Genomic DNA, 14,133 nt, shown 5'->3' on the forward strand with positions numbered 1-14,133 from the left:
CAGACTGCCCAGAGAGGAGACAAGTGGCTTCACTGCTGTCTTCAGGCAACTTGCATGAAGTATGAAGTACAATAGCCAGTAGCCAATAACTTCTGTCTCGTAGTTGAATCTGAGCATGTGTGAGTTTTTGCGCATCGGAATTGCATACACATGATCGGAATTTCCGATAAAAACTTTTTCTGTCAGAAAAATTAAGAACCTGCTCTCAATCTTTTGCTGACGGAAATTTAGCCAGCAAAATTCCGATGGATCATACACACGGTCGCATTTTCTGACGAAAAGCTCTCATGGGTCTTTTGCTGGCCGAAATTCTGACTCTGTGCGAGGCATGAGGAAGCTAGGGATGAGGTGAAATCCTTATGGGTAGAGCTCCAAAGGGATGAAGCTAAGGGGAAAATAATATTGGGCGTATGCTATAGGGCCCCGTAACCTGAGGGAAGAGGGGGAGACAGACCTATCACAATTTGGATTAACAGTGAGGATGTGAAGTGTTATCATAATGGGGGCTTTTAATTATCCAGACATAACTGGGCAGAGGGAACCACGCATTCATCTAAGGCTCGCCAGTTCCTAAATGTCTCGCAGGAAAATTTCATGGGTCAGATGGTAGATGCGCCAGCAAGAAACAAAATGTTACTAGATCTGATTACCAACAATACAGACCTGATCTTGGATGTGGAAATACTGTGCAATTTAGAAAACGACGTTCATGTGTCAATTGGCTTCAGTAAATCACACAAATGGGAAACCTAAGGAGAATACAAAGACACTGAATTTCAAAAGAGCCAACTTCCTTGAACTACAAACCTGGCTAGAAGGCATAAATTGGGATAAAATCTTAGAAACAAAGAACACGGAGGAGAGATGGGTTCGCTTTAAGAGCATATAAAATGAGGGCATTAGACAATGCATCCCATTGGTAATAAATTTAAAAGTGAACAAAAGTCCTGGATGGCTTAACGCCAATGTAAAAATGCATATATAAGCAAAAGAGAAGGTCTTCAAAAAATACAAGGTTGAGGAATCATCATCAGCATTCAGACTTGATAAAGAATGCAACAAGATATGTAAGGGTGCAATTAGGGCGGCTTAGATAAAACGCGAAAGACATAGCAGAGGAGAGCAAAAAAAATCCCAAGAAATTCTTTAACCACTTGACCACTGGGCACTTAAACTCCCTTAATAACCAGACCAATTTTGAGCTTTCGGTGCTCTCACTTTTTGAATGTCAGTTACATACAGAGGCCCAACATGCAGGGAGCGCCATCAGGCGTTCTTGGAGCATAAATTACAAGGCCCTGGAGAACCAGGACAATGGAAACGCCCCAGAAATTACTCCATTTTGGAAAGAAAACAACCCAATGTATAATCTGAGGCATATCAAGTCTTTTGAACATGTAATTTTTTTTTCTACAAGTTTTTGGAAAATGTGTAAAGAAAATGAAAACACATTTTTTTTTTTTCTTCATATATTTTGGCCAAAATGTATTTCACTACATATCTTTGATAAAAATAACCCAAATCAGTGTATATTATTTGGTCTTTGTGAAAGTTATAGAGTCCACAAGCTATGGTGCCAATCTCTGAAAACTGATCACACCTGAAGTACTGACGATCTAATTTCTTGAGACCCTAACATGCCAGGAAAGTACAAATACCCCCCAAATGACCACTTTTTGGAAAGTAGACACTCTAAGGTATTTAGTAAGAGGCACCGTGAGTTTTTTTGAAGTTGTATTTTTTTCCCACAATTCTTTGCAAAATCAAGATTATTATTATTATTATTTTTTTTTTTTTCACAACATTTTTATATTCGCAGGTTATTTCTCACACACAGCATATGCATAGCACAAATTACACCCCAAAACACATTGTACTACTGCTCCTGAGTATGGCGATACCACATGTGTGAGACTTTTACACAGAATGGCCACATACCGAGGCCCAACATGCAGGGAGCGCCATCAGGTGTTTTTGGAGCATAAATTACACATATAATTTCTTGACTACCTCTTACACTTTTGAAGGCCCTGGAGAACCAGGACAATGGAAATGCCCCAAAAATTACCCCATTTTGGAAAGAAAACAACCCAATGTATAATCTATGAGGCATATCGAGTCTTTTGAACATGTCGTTTTTTTTTTTCTACAAGTTTTTGGAAAATGTGTAAAGAAAATGAAAACCCATGTGTTTATTTTATTTATTTATTTTTTCCCACAACGTTGTCCATTTACACAATATTTCTAACACATAACATGTACATACCAAAAATTACACAAATTACACCCCCAAAATAGATTCTCCTACTCCTCCTGAGTATGGCAATACCGAATACAGAGGACCAACATGCAGGGAGCACCGTCACGTGTTCTAGGGACATACGTTTCAAATCTAATTTGACCACCTATTACACTTTTGTGAGGCACTGTATTGGCATGGCTGAGCATGAATGAGTATGGCTGGGGGTGGATGAGTATGCTGAGTATGGGTGAGTATGGATGGATGGGTATGCAGGGTATGGAGGGATCGATGGATCTGTCACTGAGCAACGCTGTGGGCACTACACATGCAGCCCACAGTGCTGCTGTCACCGATTTCTCCCCTCTCCTCTCACACTGGACGGAAAGGGGAGGGAGGAACCGGAAATCACGCTGGTTTGTTTACATGTGATCGCTCCGTCATTTGACAGAGCGATCGCGTGGTAAACGGTCGATTCCTTTTGGCCCTTCTCGACGGCTTTCGGCCATTCTCTGCGGTTTTCGGTCGCTGAGAAGGGCCGAAGGCGGCCCGAAAGCCGCCCAGAGGCTCAAAAATTGCAGAGGATCAGCGTATAACACGCACCTGCGTTTTTTTTCTCCCCTGATTTTAAGGGGAAAAAAGTGCGTGTTATGCACCGATAAATACGGTAATTGTCTCCTGTCCAAAATGGCCCTATATTGTGTATGTATGCATTTGAGTTAAGGACATAAGATTGTAAGCTCCTTGAGGGCAGGGACTGATGTGAATGAATCAAAAGTACAATGCTGCACAATAAGGAACAAAAGGAAAAGAGGCAATGTGACTGTCAGTCATGTGACCAGCTCTCCGTCTAACCATACAGTTCTTATACTGAAAGTGGTGACATGCTGCTTTCTGTGCTGTCTGGTAAAGGTGCATTAGGGTGGTCCAAGTTCCTGTGCAGTTCAGTGCAGTACGATTTTCAGCTTATTCATTTTGAATGGGCTGAAATCACACTGGTTTGCACTAAAAGCAGCTCTTCTTTTTAAAAATGCACTGCAACCGTTACACATGGTACTGTGGTACCACACGATCTGTTGCAGGCAAACTTACTGTGTTTTGCAATCTGTGTTTGAGATGTCATTAGGAATACATTGACACCCGAAGCAGATCGCATGCCCAGTACATTTTGAACGTGGTGGGGGGAAATGCACATGAAATGGGGGTTTCCCACATTGGTGTGATTGGACTCTAAATCACAGATGGTGAGGGACAGAATTGCAATTCCCCCAGCATAGATAAGCCAGTTATATCTGCATATTTTAGCTATGTATTTATCTGTTTTCCTGCAGTTCAGCTTTACATAGTCGCACAAACATTCATCCTGTAAATACTTGGCTATTGAAAACTGTTTTTTTGTTTTGTTTTGTTTTTTGTCTTTGCTTTCTCTTAGAGGGATTATAAAGAGCCATGTCCTCAGTGTTCGGAAGTTAACTGGGGTATAAGCGATGAAGGCAAATTTTACTGTAGATCCTGCCATACCGTCATAGAGGTAAGAAAGCTGAGGATGTCACTTCTTTTAAACAGGTTCATTTGGTTGGTTGCAGGCTGGTTGACCAGTTGAGCTAGGAATCTTCTTTGGTTTTGTTTTGCATGTGTTACCCTTCCATGTACTCCTTGCCGCTAAGGCCAGTTATAGGTGGGAATTAGTGGCCATTTGTTTCTACTGTTAGAATACTGGTGAGGGGATGCACTGGACACCTTTGCTGCCATGGTGCTATATGCTGGGTGTCCAGTGTGCCCCCTTGCCTATATGGAGGGATGGGCTCCTTCCAGGCTCACCTGCACTCTGCTTATCAATTATAATGCATGTACTTCCACCGTGGAGGGTCTCAAAAAATGTATAGAGTTAGGACATAATGGGGTGCCTTGTCACGGCCTTCGCAGATTACGCATTATTTGCAAATGTGTGCAAACTAAACCCCTGTTTTTAACGCATACTGTAATGCTGCGTACACACGACCGGACTTTCCGACAGACTAGGTCCGATGGTCTTCCCGATGGACTTTCGGCGGAGTTCCGACGGACTTTCCGAGTGAATGGACTTGACCACACACAATCACACAAAAGTCCGACGGATTCGAACGTGATGACGTACGACCGGACTAGAATAAGGAAGTTCATAGCCAGTAGCCAATAGCTGCCCTAGCGTTTGTTTTTGTCCATCAGACTAGCATACACACGAGCGGATTTCTCCATAGGAATTGGGTCAGGCGGAAAAATTTAAAACCTGTTCTATTTCTAAAGTCCGTCAGATTGTTGGACAGCAAAGATCCGATGGAGCCCACACACAATCGAATTGTCCGGATCTGTTCCGTCGGACCTTTGCTGTCAAAGTCCGGTCGTTAGTACGCGGCATTAGGTTAATTCGGTTGGTTTCAGGCTAGCTAGGAATTTTCTTTAGTTTTGTTTTACATGCATTGCCCTTTCATGTGTTCCTTGCCACTAAGGCCAGTTATAGGTGGGGCAGTGGCCATTTGTTTGATGTGTTGGTATATCACATCTGTACATGAGAGCCATTAATGTAGAAGCCACCCATTCTCTTTTTCCTATAGTGGCAATGGATAAAAAAATGTGCTGCTTGTTTACCAACATGTGACCCTCCAGTGCCCTGTTGGTACCTTGCTAATCCTGATAAATGTTTGATTTTTTTTTTTCTTCCTTTTAATCCTTGTATTTATTTCTGTGTATTGCAGCTGATATAGTTGACACTACTGATATCTAGAGTCATGACAGCAGTTTACTAGTAGTATAACTGGCCATTGCTGGTGATTTGGACATTATGGCAATTCAGAGATAGTCCCCAATCAGCTGCCAGTCATTGTGTGATGCTCCCAACATCTCACTGGTTGTCCGCAACTGTATTAGCAGAAAGGATGGGATCCTGGGCTGTTTAATCCAGCAGTGATGTCATTTCCAAATTGGTGTATTTACACACTGAGGCTCCAGTGAAAACTGAAGGAAGAGAGGATCTTTTGTCGGTAACAGTCAGTCCAGATTCCTCCGTGCAAATTTCTGATTATATGCATTAAAAAGCAATCTTATCATTCCTTATCATTAGCCCTGGTCTGTTCCTTTCAGCATCTCTTGCCACAGTAGTGTCACCTGAATTTTAATGAACTGTTATACTTGTATTGCTCCAGCCCAAAAAAAAATGTAATCTGTTTTGCATTTTAATACAACAATTTTGACAATTCAGTATTGCTTACTGTAGAACTATGAAAAATTTATTTGTGTTCACTGCCTATTGTTAGTATGTTATGTTGATTAGAAAGACTCTGCCAGCAGGAGTCTGGGGGACACGAGTGCATCGGATCTTCTGCGGGACGTTCACTTAGAAGGACGAAATTGCCCACCCAGCCATTTATATGCAGTGGTCGGGTGAGAGGAGGTTAAAGGAGAAGTATGCTATTTTGCCTATACTTCTATAGATCACAGGAGTGCACTTCGTTCTGCACTCCTGTGACCTGTTTTCAGTCGATAGCAGTCTTGAGCCGGTCAAGGTTCTGGATTGATCTCGAGCAGCAGCTGGTTCAGCCTGTCATTGAGCCATTGGGAGATGGAGCAAACCACTCCTACCCCCTTCACAGCACAGCACAGCACAGCACAGCAGTGAGAGCTGGTGAATGACAGTCACCGTTCTTTGCTCACTGAAGAATGAGAACTGAGTAATCCGTGCGTGTGTGTGCAGAACTTCTCTTTTAGGCCCCGTTCTCACTTGTATGACCTGCAATTTACACAATTTAGATGCAACTTGAAGCAATGCCCGAGTAATCTTAAGGTGCATGGACCTGAAGGCGCATAAAAGTCGGACCAAAGTAGTGCAGGGACTACTTTGCAGTTTCTGCGACTTGAAGTCGCACTGATATGAACGGTACTCATTGGAAATCGTGGGGCACGACTTGTTATGTAACTTTGCAGTCACAAGTAGCAGAACAATTCACACAAGTGTGAAATGGGGCCTAGAGGTGACCAACAATTTTGTATTTGGAGTTTTGATCTGTTGTTTATCTTCCTCCTCCTCTACCTTTTAAAGGGGCTATAATGTCAGAAGGTGGTGTGTTTTTTTTTTTTTTTTTTTTTTTATCTTAATGCATTAAGATTGAAAGCCTTCTGTGTGCATCAGCCACCCTAATACTTATCTGAGCCCTCGCTCTATCTAGCGATGTCCACGAGCCACTCGTCCTCCTGATTGACTTTGACAGCAGCGGGCTGCTGCTGTGCCTCGGCTATTTAGCCAATCGGGACTGCAGCTTGGCTCGGGTGCCTCCACAGCAAGATGTTTGCTGTAGGGGCAGTCGACAGGAGGGAAGGGCCAGGAGCAGCGCAAAGGGACCCGCAAAGAGGAGGATCCAGTCTGCCCTGTGCAAATCCACTGCCTATGTGTGTTATTTAAAGAAATCTAAGAAAACAAGACTTTAGAATCCCTTTAGGGCCGGTTCACACAGGGGGCGATGCGAGGCGACACCGACTTGCCTCGCCGCGACCTCAGCGGCGACTTGCAAATGACTTCTGTATAGAAGTCAATGCAAGTCGCCCCGAGGTCGCCCAAAAGTAGTACAGGAACCTTTTTTCTGAGTCGGAGCGACACGAGTCGCTCCTCTCAGAACGGTTCCATTGTACAGAACGGGGGCGACTTGTCAGATCGCGGCATGGCAAGTCGTGTCGCCCCCTGTGTGAACCGGCCCTTAAAGTTTTTGTTAAGGATCGCTTTCATTTTTCAATATGTTTTATGGGCAACAAAAAGTTGTAAATATTATGTGTTCTAAAAAAATACCTGATTAAAAACAAACAAACAAAAAAATTGTTCAGCCCGAAGAAGTTATAGTAATGCACCAGATCACTGCTTCTATTTTTTTTACTTCTTTCTGTAATTGCAGAAAACCAAAGATGTTGATGAATCAGAATTGTTTGTTGTCAATGCAAAGATCCAGTCTGTGTCCAGGGGACTACGGAAAGCAAAAGCGCTAGGTAAGAACATGTAGATCCAAGCTGACTGTTCCTACACCTGTAGGATAATAATAGATGAGAAGTATGAACATAGGCATTTCACATTAGTGAAGTGTTAACCCAAAAAAAGGACAAATTCACATCCTGGTCCCTAAGATCCCTTTCACACTGGAGGCATTTTTCAGGTGCTTTAGCACTAAAAATAGTGCCTGAAAAAAGCCTCAGCTGTAAACCCAGTGTGAAAGCCCGAATGCTTTCACACTAGGGTGCTGCTCTGGCAGGGCATCACAAAAAGTTCTGCAAGCAGCTTCTTTGCAGTGCTATAGGAGTGGTGTATACACCACTCCTATAGCGCCCCTGCCCATTGAAGTAAATTGGTAGCGCCAGCAAACCGCTGCTGTAGCAGCATTTTGTGGGTGGTTTTAACCCTTTTACAACTGCTAACGGGGGTTAAAATTAAAACTGGCGCCGACAGTGTGAAAGCACTCTTAAAGCAGATTAAACAGCAGAGTGCTTGTACTGTGTCATCTGCCCCCCTCTAAACTGTAAAAAAAACCTCCCTGAACCTAGCATTTCCTGTATCCCCTCTCTGTTCTGACCATGATAATCAGGGCTGCTGAATCCTGACCACCAATCAGTGCGTCCCTTCGTCATACACAACTGTCCTCTCTGCTCTCTGTGTCTGTCTCTGCTGCTATTATTAAAAATAAAAAACCTACAATCCTACAATAGCCCCTGCCAGCCCCTCTATTAGAGCCTGGCATACCAAACTATGTAAGTAATTTCTTAAAACGCGCGTTGTAAATCCCTATTTATAGCTATCTTCAGGCCGGTTACGTGCCTCGTGGCCGCTTTACAGCTCCGAGACCGGGCTTCTGCAGAAGGCCACGTGGTCCCCCTGGCTGACGTCAGAGAGAGATCTCAGCCCCTCCCGCAGAAGCCATGTAAACGACTACCTCCATGGTGCAATTCTTGTAAAGGATGCTGGTCAAAGTTGTTGCATATATGTCATTAACCAGAGCTCGTATTTTAAACTCGCTGTGAATTTGAAATTACTTTTTGATAAATAAAATATTTTAATTCAATGATTTTTCTACAATGTATTCAGCTGCTAAAAAACCCATTGGTGAACTGCTCCATTTTTATAGTAAGGGATGGATTCCCCTTTCACCAGGGCTGGTGCAAGGATTTTTGCCACTCCATCCCCTTTGCCCTGCCCATGTATACGATGGAGGTGGCTGGGTGGAGATTTATGCGATACCTCGCCACCTATTTCTTCAAACGTGGTCCGCAGGCCCGCATCTGTGCCTCTGGACCCAGCCTAAAGACTAATAGTGGAGGCAAAGCCCGCTTCCGTGCACCAGCCGTGGTCCGCCGGTATACGGTCAGGTTAGACTAGGGTAGTATATGGACTTGCTGGGCTAGGGTACATTTCAGTCTGCTCATACATGTTTCAAATCTCAGGCAGTCCCTGCTGAACCATGCAAGATTTGAATGATCTTTGGCCAGCTTGAGAATGCATTTCGCTGTCCTTACTTCAATGGTCATCATTATCATGATATTCACGCAGAACAGGTTCTGTGGCTCAAAGCATCTGTACTGTGTTATCATCATTATGATAATGATGATCACATTTGGCTGCTCCCTGCTGTTTATGGGAACATAGGCAAAGTCAGGTGTGTGTGTTGCATGACTGTACCTTTCTTGTGACTTTTACTGCTGCTGCAATCCCTCTGTGCACTGCTAGATGGACATTACATTGACTCTGCTGCCTCTGCTTGCGCTAATCGCTTCCAGTTCCAGCTAGCTGTCCCCAGCCTGTCAGTCCTTTTTCTTCTGCCGAATTTCCCCATACCTACTTGCTGCAGGAATCGGGCATTGTGCAGGGCAAGCAGAATCGCTTCCCCAGGCTGGCAGGGACGTAGAAAGCTGGGACTTCTATGTCATCAAATGTGACCGGCACAGGATAGTGTAAATCCGTAGGTGCCCAAAAAAGGAAAAAGTCTCCTCGATCTACACAGTGTCTCAGCCCTCCATTAATGGGGCCCGCCTCAGCCCAGAGAATATGTTGTCTTTTGGGAGCCATGAACACACGTGAACTGAACAATATGTATACACCGACCGTATGGGACACATGATCTTACATGAATCCTGAAGCTGCTGGCCGGGCCCCCCCTGTTAATTGATGGGGCCCCTACAGGACTTGGTGGTACCCCCTTATCAGTGCAGGCACCCCCTCCCCTTACCTGAGGGCAGGATGGAGACAGAGGAGAGCACACAGAGCAAGGAGCCCAGTGTCTGACCACAGTACAGGGAACATCCACTCAAGGAGAGCCGTGCATGGCAAGCCCCGCCTCTCCTCTGCTCACTGGCCATCGGGGTCCCTTCTTTGGCTCCGCATCCTGATACACGCAGGAAAACTAAAGCGTCCATGCTGTGTACTCTCTTCTTTGGGGCTCAGGGTGGAAGTTTTAGTTTGCCTACTGGATTTACAGACCTGTATCTTAAAAATCCGAATCCCCAGTGTGTAGCTGGGGATCCGAATTTTGCCCTCCACACACACACACACACACACACACACACACACGCGCGCACACACTCTGGCACCCTAGGCAGCTGCCTGACCTACCTATTGCTAGTACCGGCCCTGCCTTTTGCCTTCAAAACATCTTTGTGTGTTTTTGCATACAGGGACACACACGTTTTCCATGCATACCTGTGCAGGCAGTCCCATTCATGTCAATTGGGATGCAGAGGCTGCACAGACACAGCTGCTGCTCTCAATTTGACATTGAGTGCATCCCTGTGCATCCAAACATGGCCTACCTCACAGGCATACATTTAAGTTCAGTCCTTAAATGCTGACAATTTTTCTTTTGGTTTATGCTGACTCCATAGCATCACATGAACACATAAACTCTGCAATGCCACCTCATGCCTATGATGCTAAGATCTAGGGAGTGTGCAGCCCATAACCAGTTTGGGGTGATGCATGCTTTGTGGCATAATGTACTAACCTGCTGGAAGTAATTAAATAGCTTACAGTGATAAAGGGGGCACAAAAAAGTGCAATCACTAGTCTCCTTAAAATGCTAGTTAGCTGGTTGTCATGCTGATCCGGCAATTTTATTGCTTCCTAAGTCATTGGCATGGCATAAGTATGAAGAACAGGAGTTCTAACTTCACTCTGACCTTACTTGTTGCATTTATTGTCAGAAATTACATGTCTTTTGTACTTCCTTTTCTTGGATTTACACCACAACATAGTCAACTGTCTGTTATTTTAGAATATTTTCATTATTATTATTATTATTATTATTATTATTATTATTATTATTATGCTTCTTCTTTGTAGAAAGAGGATGGGAGTGGTATATATGCGAAGGTTTCCAGTTCATATTACTTAAGCAAGCGGAAGCTCTTGAAACCTTGGGAGTGGATCCTCGGATTAAGGTAATGTTTCCATTTTATAATTTGTTTTTGTTTTTTGTTTTGTTTTTAAGTGTAATTCCTGCCTACCACTTTGTATTTAAAAATGTCTCCTCCCCCCCCTCTAGTGACCTATACTACCTATCCTCTGTTTAAAAAAAAATGTGTATACTTTCTTATTTTTAGTCTGCACTGGTCCAGCCACGTGATCTTCAGCTCTGACTCCACCGTGACAGTGAGTGGTGGCTACCAGAGAGAGGATGGAGCACCAACACTTGCTGAGAGATTGGGCACATTTTCAAACATAGTGTTAGGCTGAAATTTTACTTTAAGGTGCAGACTAGCGAAAGAGGACAACAATAAGCTTTCTAATTGGTAATTCATATTAATTTTTTCTGTTGTGTTTGAAACAACCACCAATGCAAAGACCAGGTTGGTCAGGACAGGACAAGAGGGACGATAAAAGCTGGTGTCATGCCTAAATCCGCGTTTTCTGCAGACACGACATCTTCTTTAGGGTGATCTTTGGGCAGGGGCACCAGGGAGGACATACTGAAAATGCTTCTCGTGCAGCCGGCTCACTGCATTTGCATTGGGAAATTGGGCCACAGCACCGTCTGGAAACAGAAGGGCTGTGATGATCTCTTTCTGGATTTTAGGAAGGATCCAGTTCGTTTTGAAGCTTTGTATAGCACATAAGCGTTCAGCAAAGCCAATTTGGAATAAATATACAGATGCTTTTTCATTCCAGCGTTTGGCCTTACGGGCAATTAAGTACAGTGCCAACATCTGGTCATTGAGGTCCACCCCTCCCAATGTTAAGTAAGGTTGTATTCCTGTACACAGAGGGGTTTCTCCACAACACCAGTCGCTGTAGGAATTTGGAATGTATCTGCATGAAGGGAGGACAGAACGAATACATTCTGATTATCCCTCCACTTCACTGCAAGCAAATGTTTACATTTCAATCAGGCTCTCTCCCCTGTCTAGGTCGGGACTCTACAAGCCGTTGGGGGAAGCCTCTGCGATTAGATCGCACAGTGCCACATGCACCAATTCCACAGTCAAAAAGGGGACTAAAAAGTGGGCCGCTTGTGTAATAATTGTCCACGTACAAGTGGTACCCCTTTCCGAATAAGGGTGACACCAGGAAGGTCTTAAATTGGGAAACTAATCGTTTTTTGTAATAGAATTGACCATCATACAAATTGCTTTGGTCCACAATAAATCTATAGAGCTCGTCCATGAAAAATGGTGAATAAAAATCAAGTGACGTAAAGTCAACTGTTTCCACCTGAATTCCAAGTTGGCCAGTGGGGAAGTACCAGTGCTGCAGAAGTGGTGGGCTCCCAATTCCGATTGGCAAATGCAGCGGAAAGGGCACCATGGGCTTGACAGGCCTGTGTTTGTCTTCGTGGCTACTTGTGCTAGCCACTGCACCAGCTTGAACTGCACTTATGGGACTCGCCACTTCACTAAGTGTTACTGCAGTGCTGGATGTACGACCAGGATGTACTAGGCCGCTGGTGCTTACCAGAAGGATGAGCAGCACTATTACTGGCTCTCTGCTCCATTTGAGACCCCTTTGGTTCTTGCACTTCAAAAACAGCAGAAGAACGGGGTCAGGTACTCCTAACCTTGGCAGGGATCACTACTCTGTCATCAAAGCTATCTGTCAGGGTACCGCTGCTGTCTACTGGTTCGTATTCTGAGCCTGAATCTGACAAATGGTTGACTTCCTCTTCACTCTCATCTGTCATGCTCAAACATGTAGGCCTCTTCAATACTGTACCTTCGATTGGACATTGTAGCCTCTAAATTTACTGGTAAAATTAGTGAAACTCACAAGAAAAAAAGAGCACCTGATTGTTAGCAACTGCTTGAAACGCTACCAAAAAAACTGTTAGCGTTTGCAGGCCTGATTCTGCAAACGCTGCAGTTATGTGTTTTGTAAGTTACAGTGATCGATTGATACTGCCCTTGGGTGGGATGGGCTGGACGGAGGGGCTAAACGCAGGGGCTAGCAGGTGTCGGGGCTGATCCCTCTAATTCTGCGTTTTTGGGAACCCTAAACTACGACGCTAATATAGTTCTAATCAAATTTATTGATCCGTTCAGAAACTATACTACTGTATTGTGCGTACTGGCGCTAATCTGACGCTAAAACCTAACTGATGTCACCCACCGGGCAATCAAGGGGTTATGCCTTTATTCAGCAATATATGGTGGGTGACGCTATAAAAACCTGACAGTGACAGTAACTGGCTAACTACACACTGACGGGGTGCTCAAAGGGTTAAATCTTTATGGGGGGGGGGGGTCTCTAGACCTATCTGGGCCTACTACTTAGTATTACGAAGTACCCTAAAGCGGATTAGTTTCACAAATGACACCAGTACAGTGATCAAAGAAAAATATGAAAACTGCACTTGGTGACACTGACAGGTAGTGGAGGGGTTAACTGGGGGGGGGGGCACAATCGAGGTGGGGTGGGGGTGAAAAGTGTGCCTATGTGTAGTGTTGGTGCAACTTGAGTTTGGATGTTCTCTCTCTGGAATGGAAAAGAATTTCAGAGAGGGGGATGGCATCACTTCCCCTGCCTGTGTTTTACACTTACAGGCAGGGGACAGTCCCCCATTTGCCAGAACCAATGACCAGGTCCAGGCCAGAAATCACTGGCCTGGGCCTGGAGACTGATCGGTTCTGAAGCAAATTCCATATGCCGTGGGTGTGCACGCCTGACATACAGCTACGATGCCTTGCCCAGGAGAGCTAACCTGCCGCAGTATAATATGTATAACTGCGGCGGCTGGTCCGGAACTGGTTAAGGCTGAACTTCAGTTATACATTCAGTCATGCAAAGTTGTACTGAAATTGCTTACTTTGATATAACTGCACACAATGCTCACAGTGTGCATGAGCATGTCTTGTTTCCTAGCTGGAGAACAACCCGCATCAACCTTAAGCTGGCCATATACAAATCGAAATTCATACAGTTCAGCAGGGACTGACTGAATTTTCGATCAGTGTGTGGCCTGCCCTGCTCAACAGAAGTCGACAAGGAATTTTGGAAAAACTTCTTGGATCTGTGACTGCAGCCACTGATCAATGTGCTCTGATAGCAGCGGGCGCCACTATCGGAATACAATGTCCTGGCGGGAGGAGGGTTTTTCCTTTCATCCGGTTTGTGTGGATGGAGGAATTTGTTTGTTAACCCATCAGCTGAATGAAAAAAAGTCTATGGCTAGCTTAAAGGGGTTGTAAAGGTTATTCTTTCTTTCCTTCCTTCCTTCCTTCCTTCCTTCCTTCCTTCCTTCCTTCCTTCCTTCCTTCCTTCCTTCCTTCCTTCCTTCCTTCCTTCCTTCCTTCCTTCCTTCCTTCCTTCCTTCCTTCCTTCCTTCCTTCCTTCCTTCTATACTTACCTGCTCTGTGCAAGAGTTTTGCACAGAGTGGCTCAGATCCTCCTTTTCTGGGTT

At 44.4% G+C, this 14,133-nt stretch overlaps 1 protein-coding gene across 2 annotated transcripts in view; it reads left to right on the plus strand.

The window, feature by feature from the left end:
- TAF1B (TATA-box binding protein associated factor, RNA polymerase I subunit B) overlaps positions 1 to 14,133 on the plus strand; it is a 247,607-nt gene that overhangs the window by 33,731 nt on the left and 199,743 nt on the right. For both annotated transcript variants that reach the window (XM_077488766.1, XM_077488767.1), the window contains exons 2-4: positions 3,672 to 3,770; positions 7,159 to 7,249; positions 10,584 to 10,681. In XM_077488766.1, the coding sequence (XP_077344892.1) occupies positions 3,672 to 3,770; positions 7,159 to 7,249; positions 10,584 to 10,681 (288 nt within the window). The remainder of the gene's footprint in view (positions 1 to 3,671; positions 3,771 to 7,158; positions 7,250 to 10,583; positions 10,682 to 14,133) is intronic.

This window comes from Lithobates pipiens, unplaced genomic scaffold, assembly GCF_037356315.1.
Source record: "Lithobates pipiens isolate NorthernLeopardFrog02 unplaced genomic scaffold, aLitPip1_a1.2 Scaffold_18, whole genome shotgun sequence".
Lineage (NCBI taxonomy): Eukaryota > Metazoa > Chordata > Amphibia > Anura > Ranidae > Lithobates > Lithobates pipiens.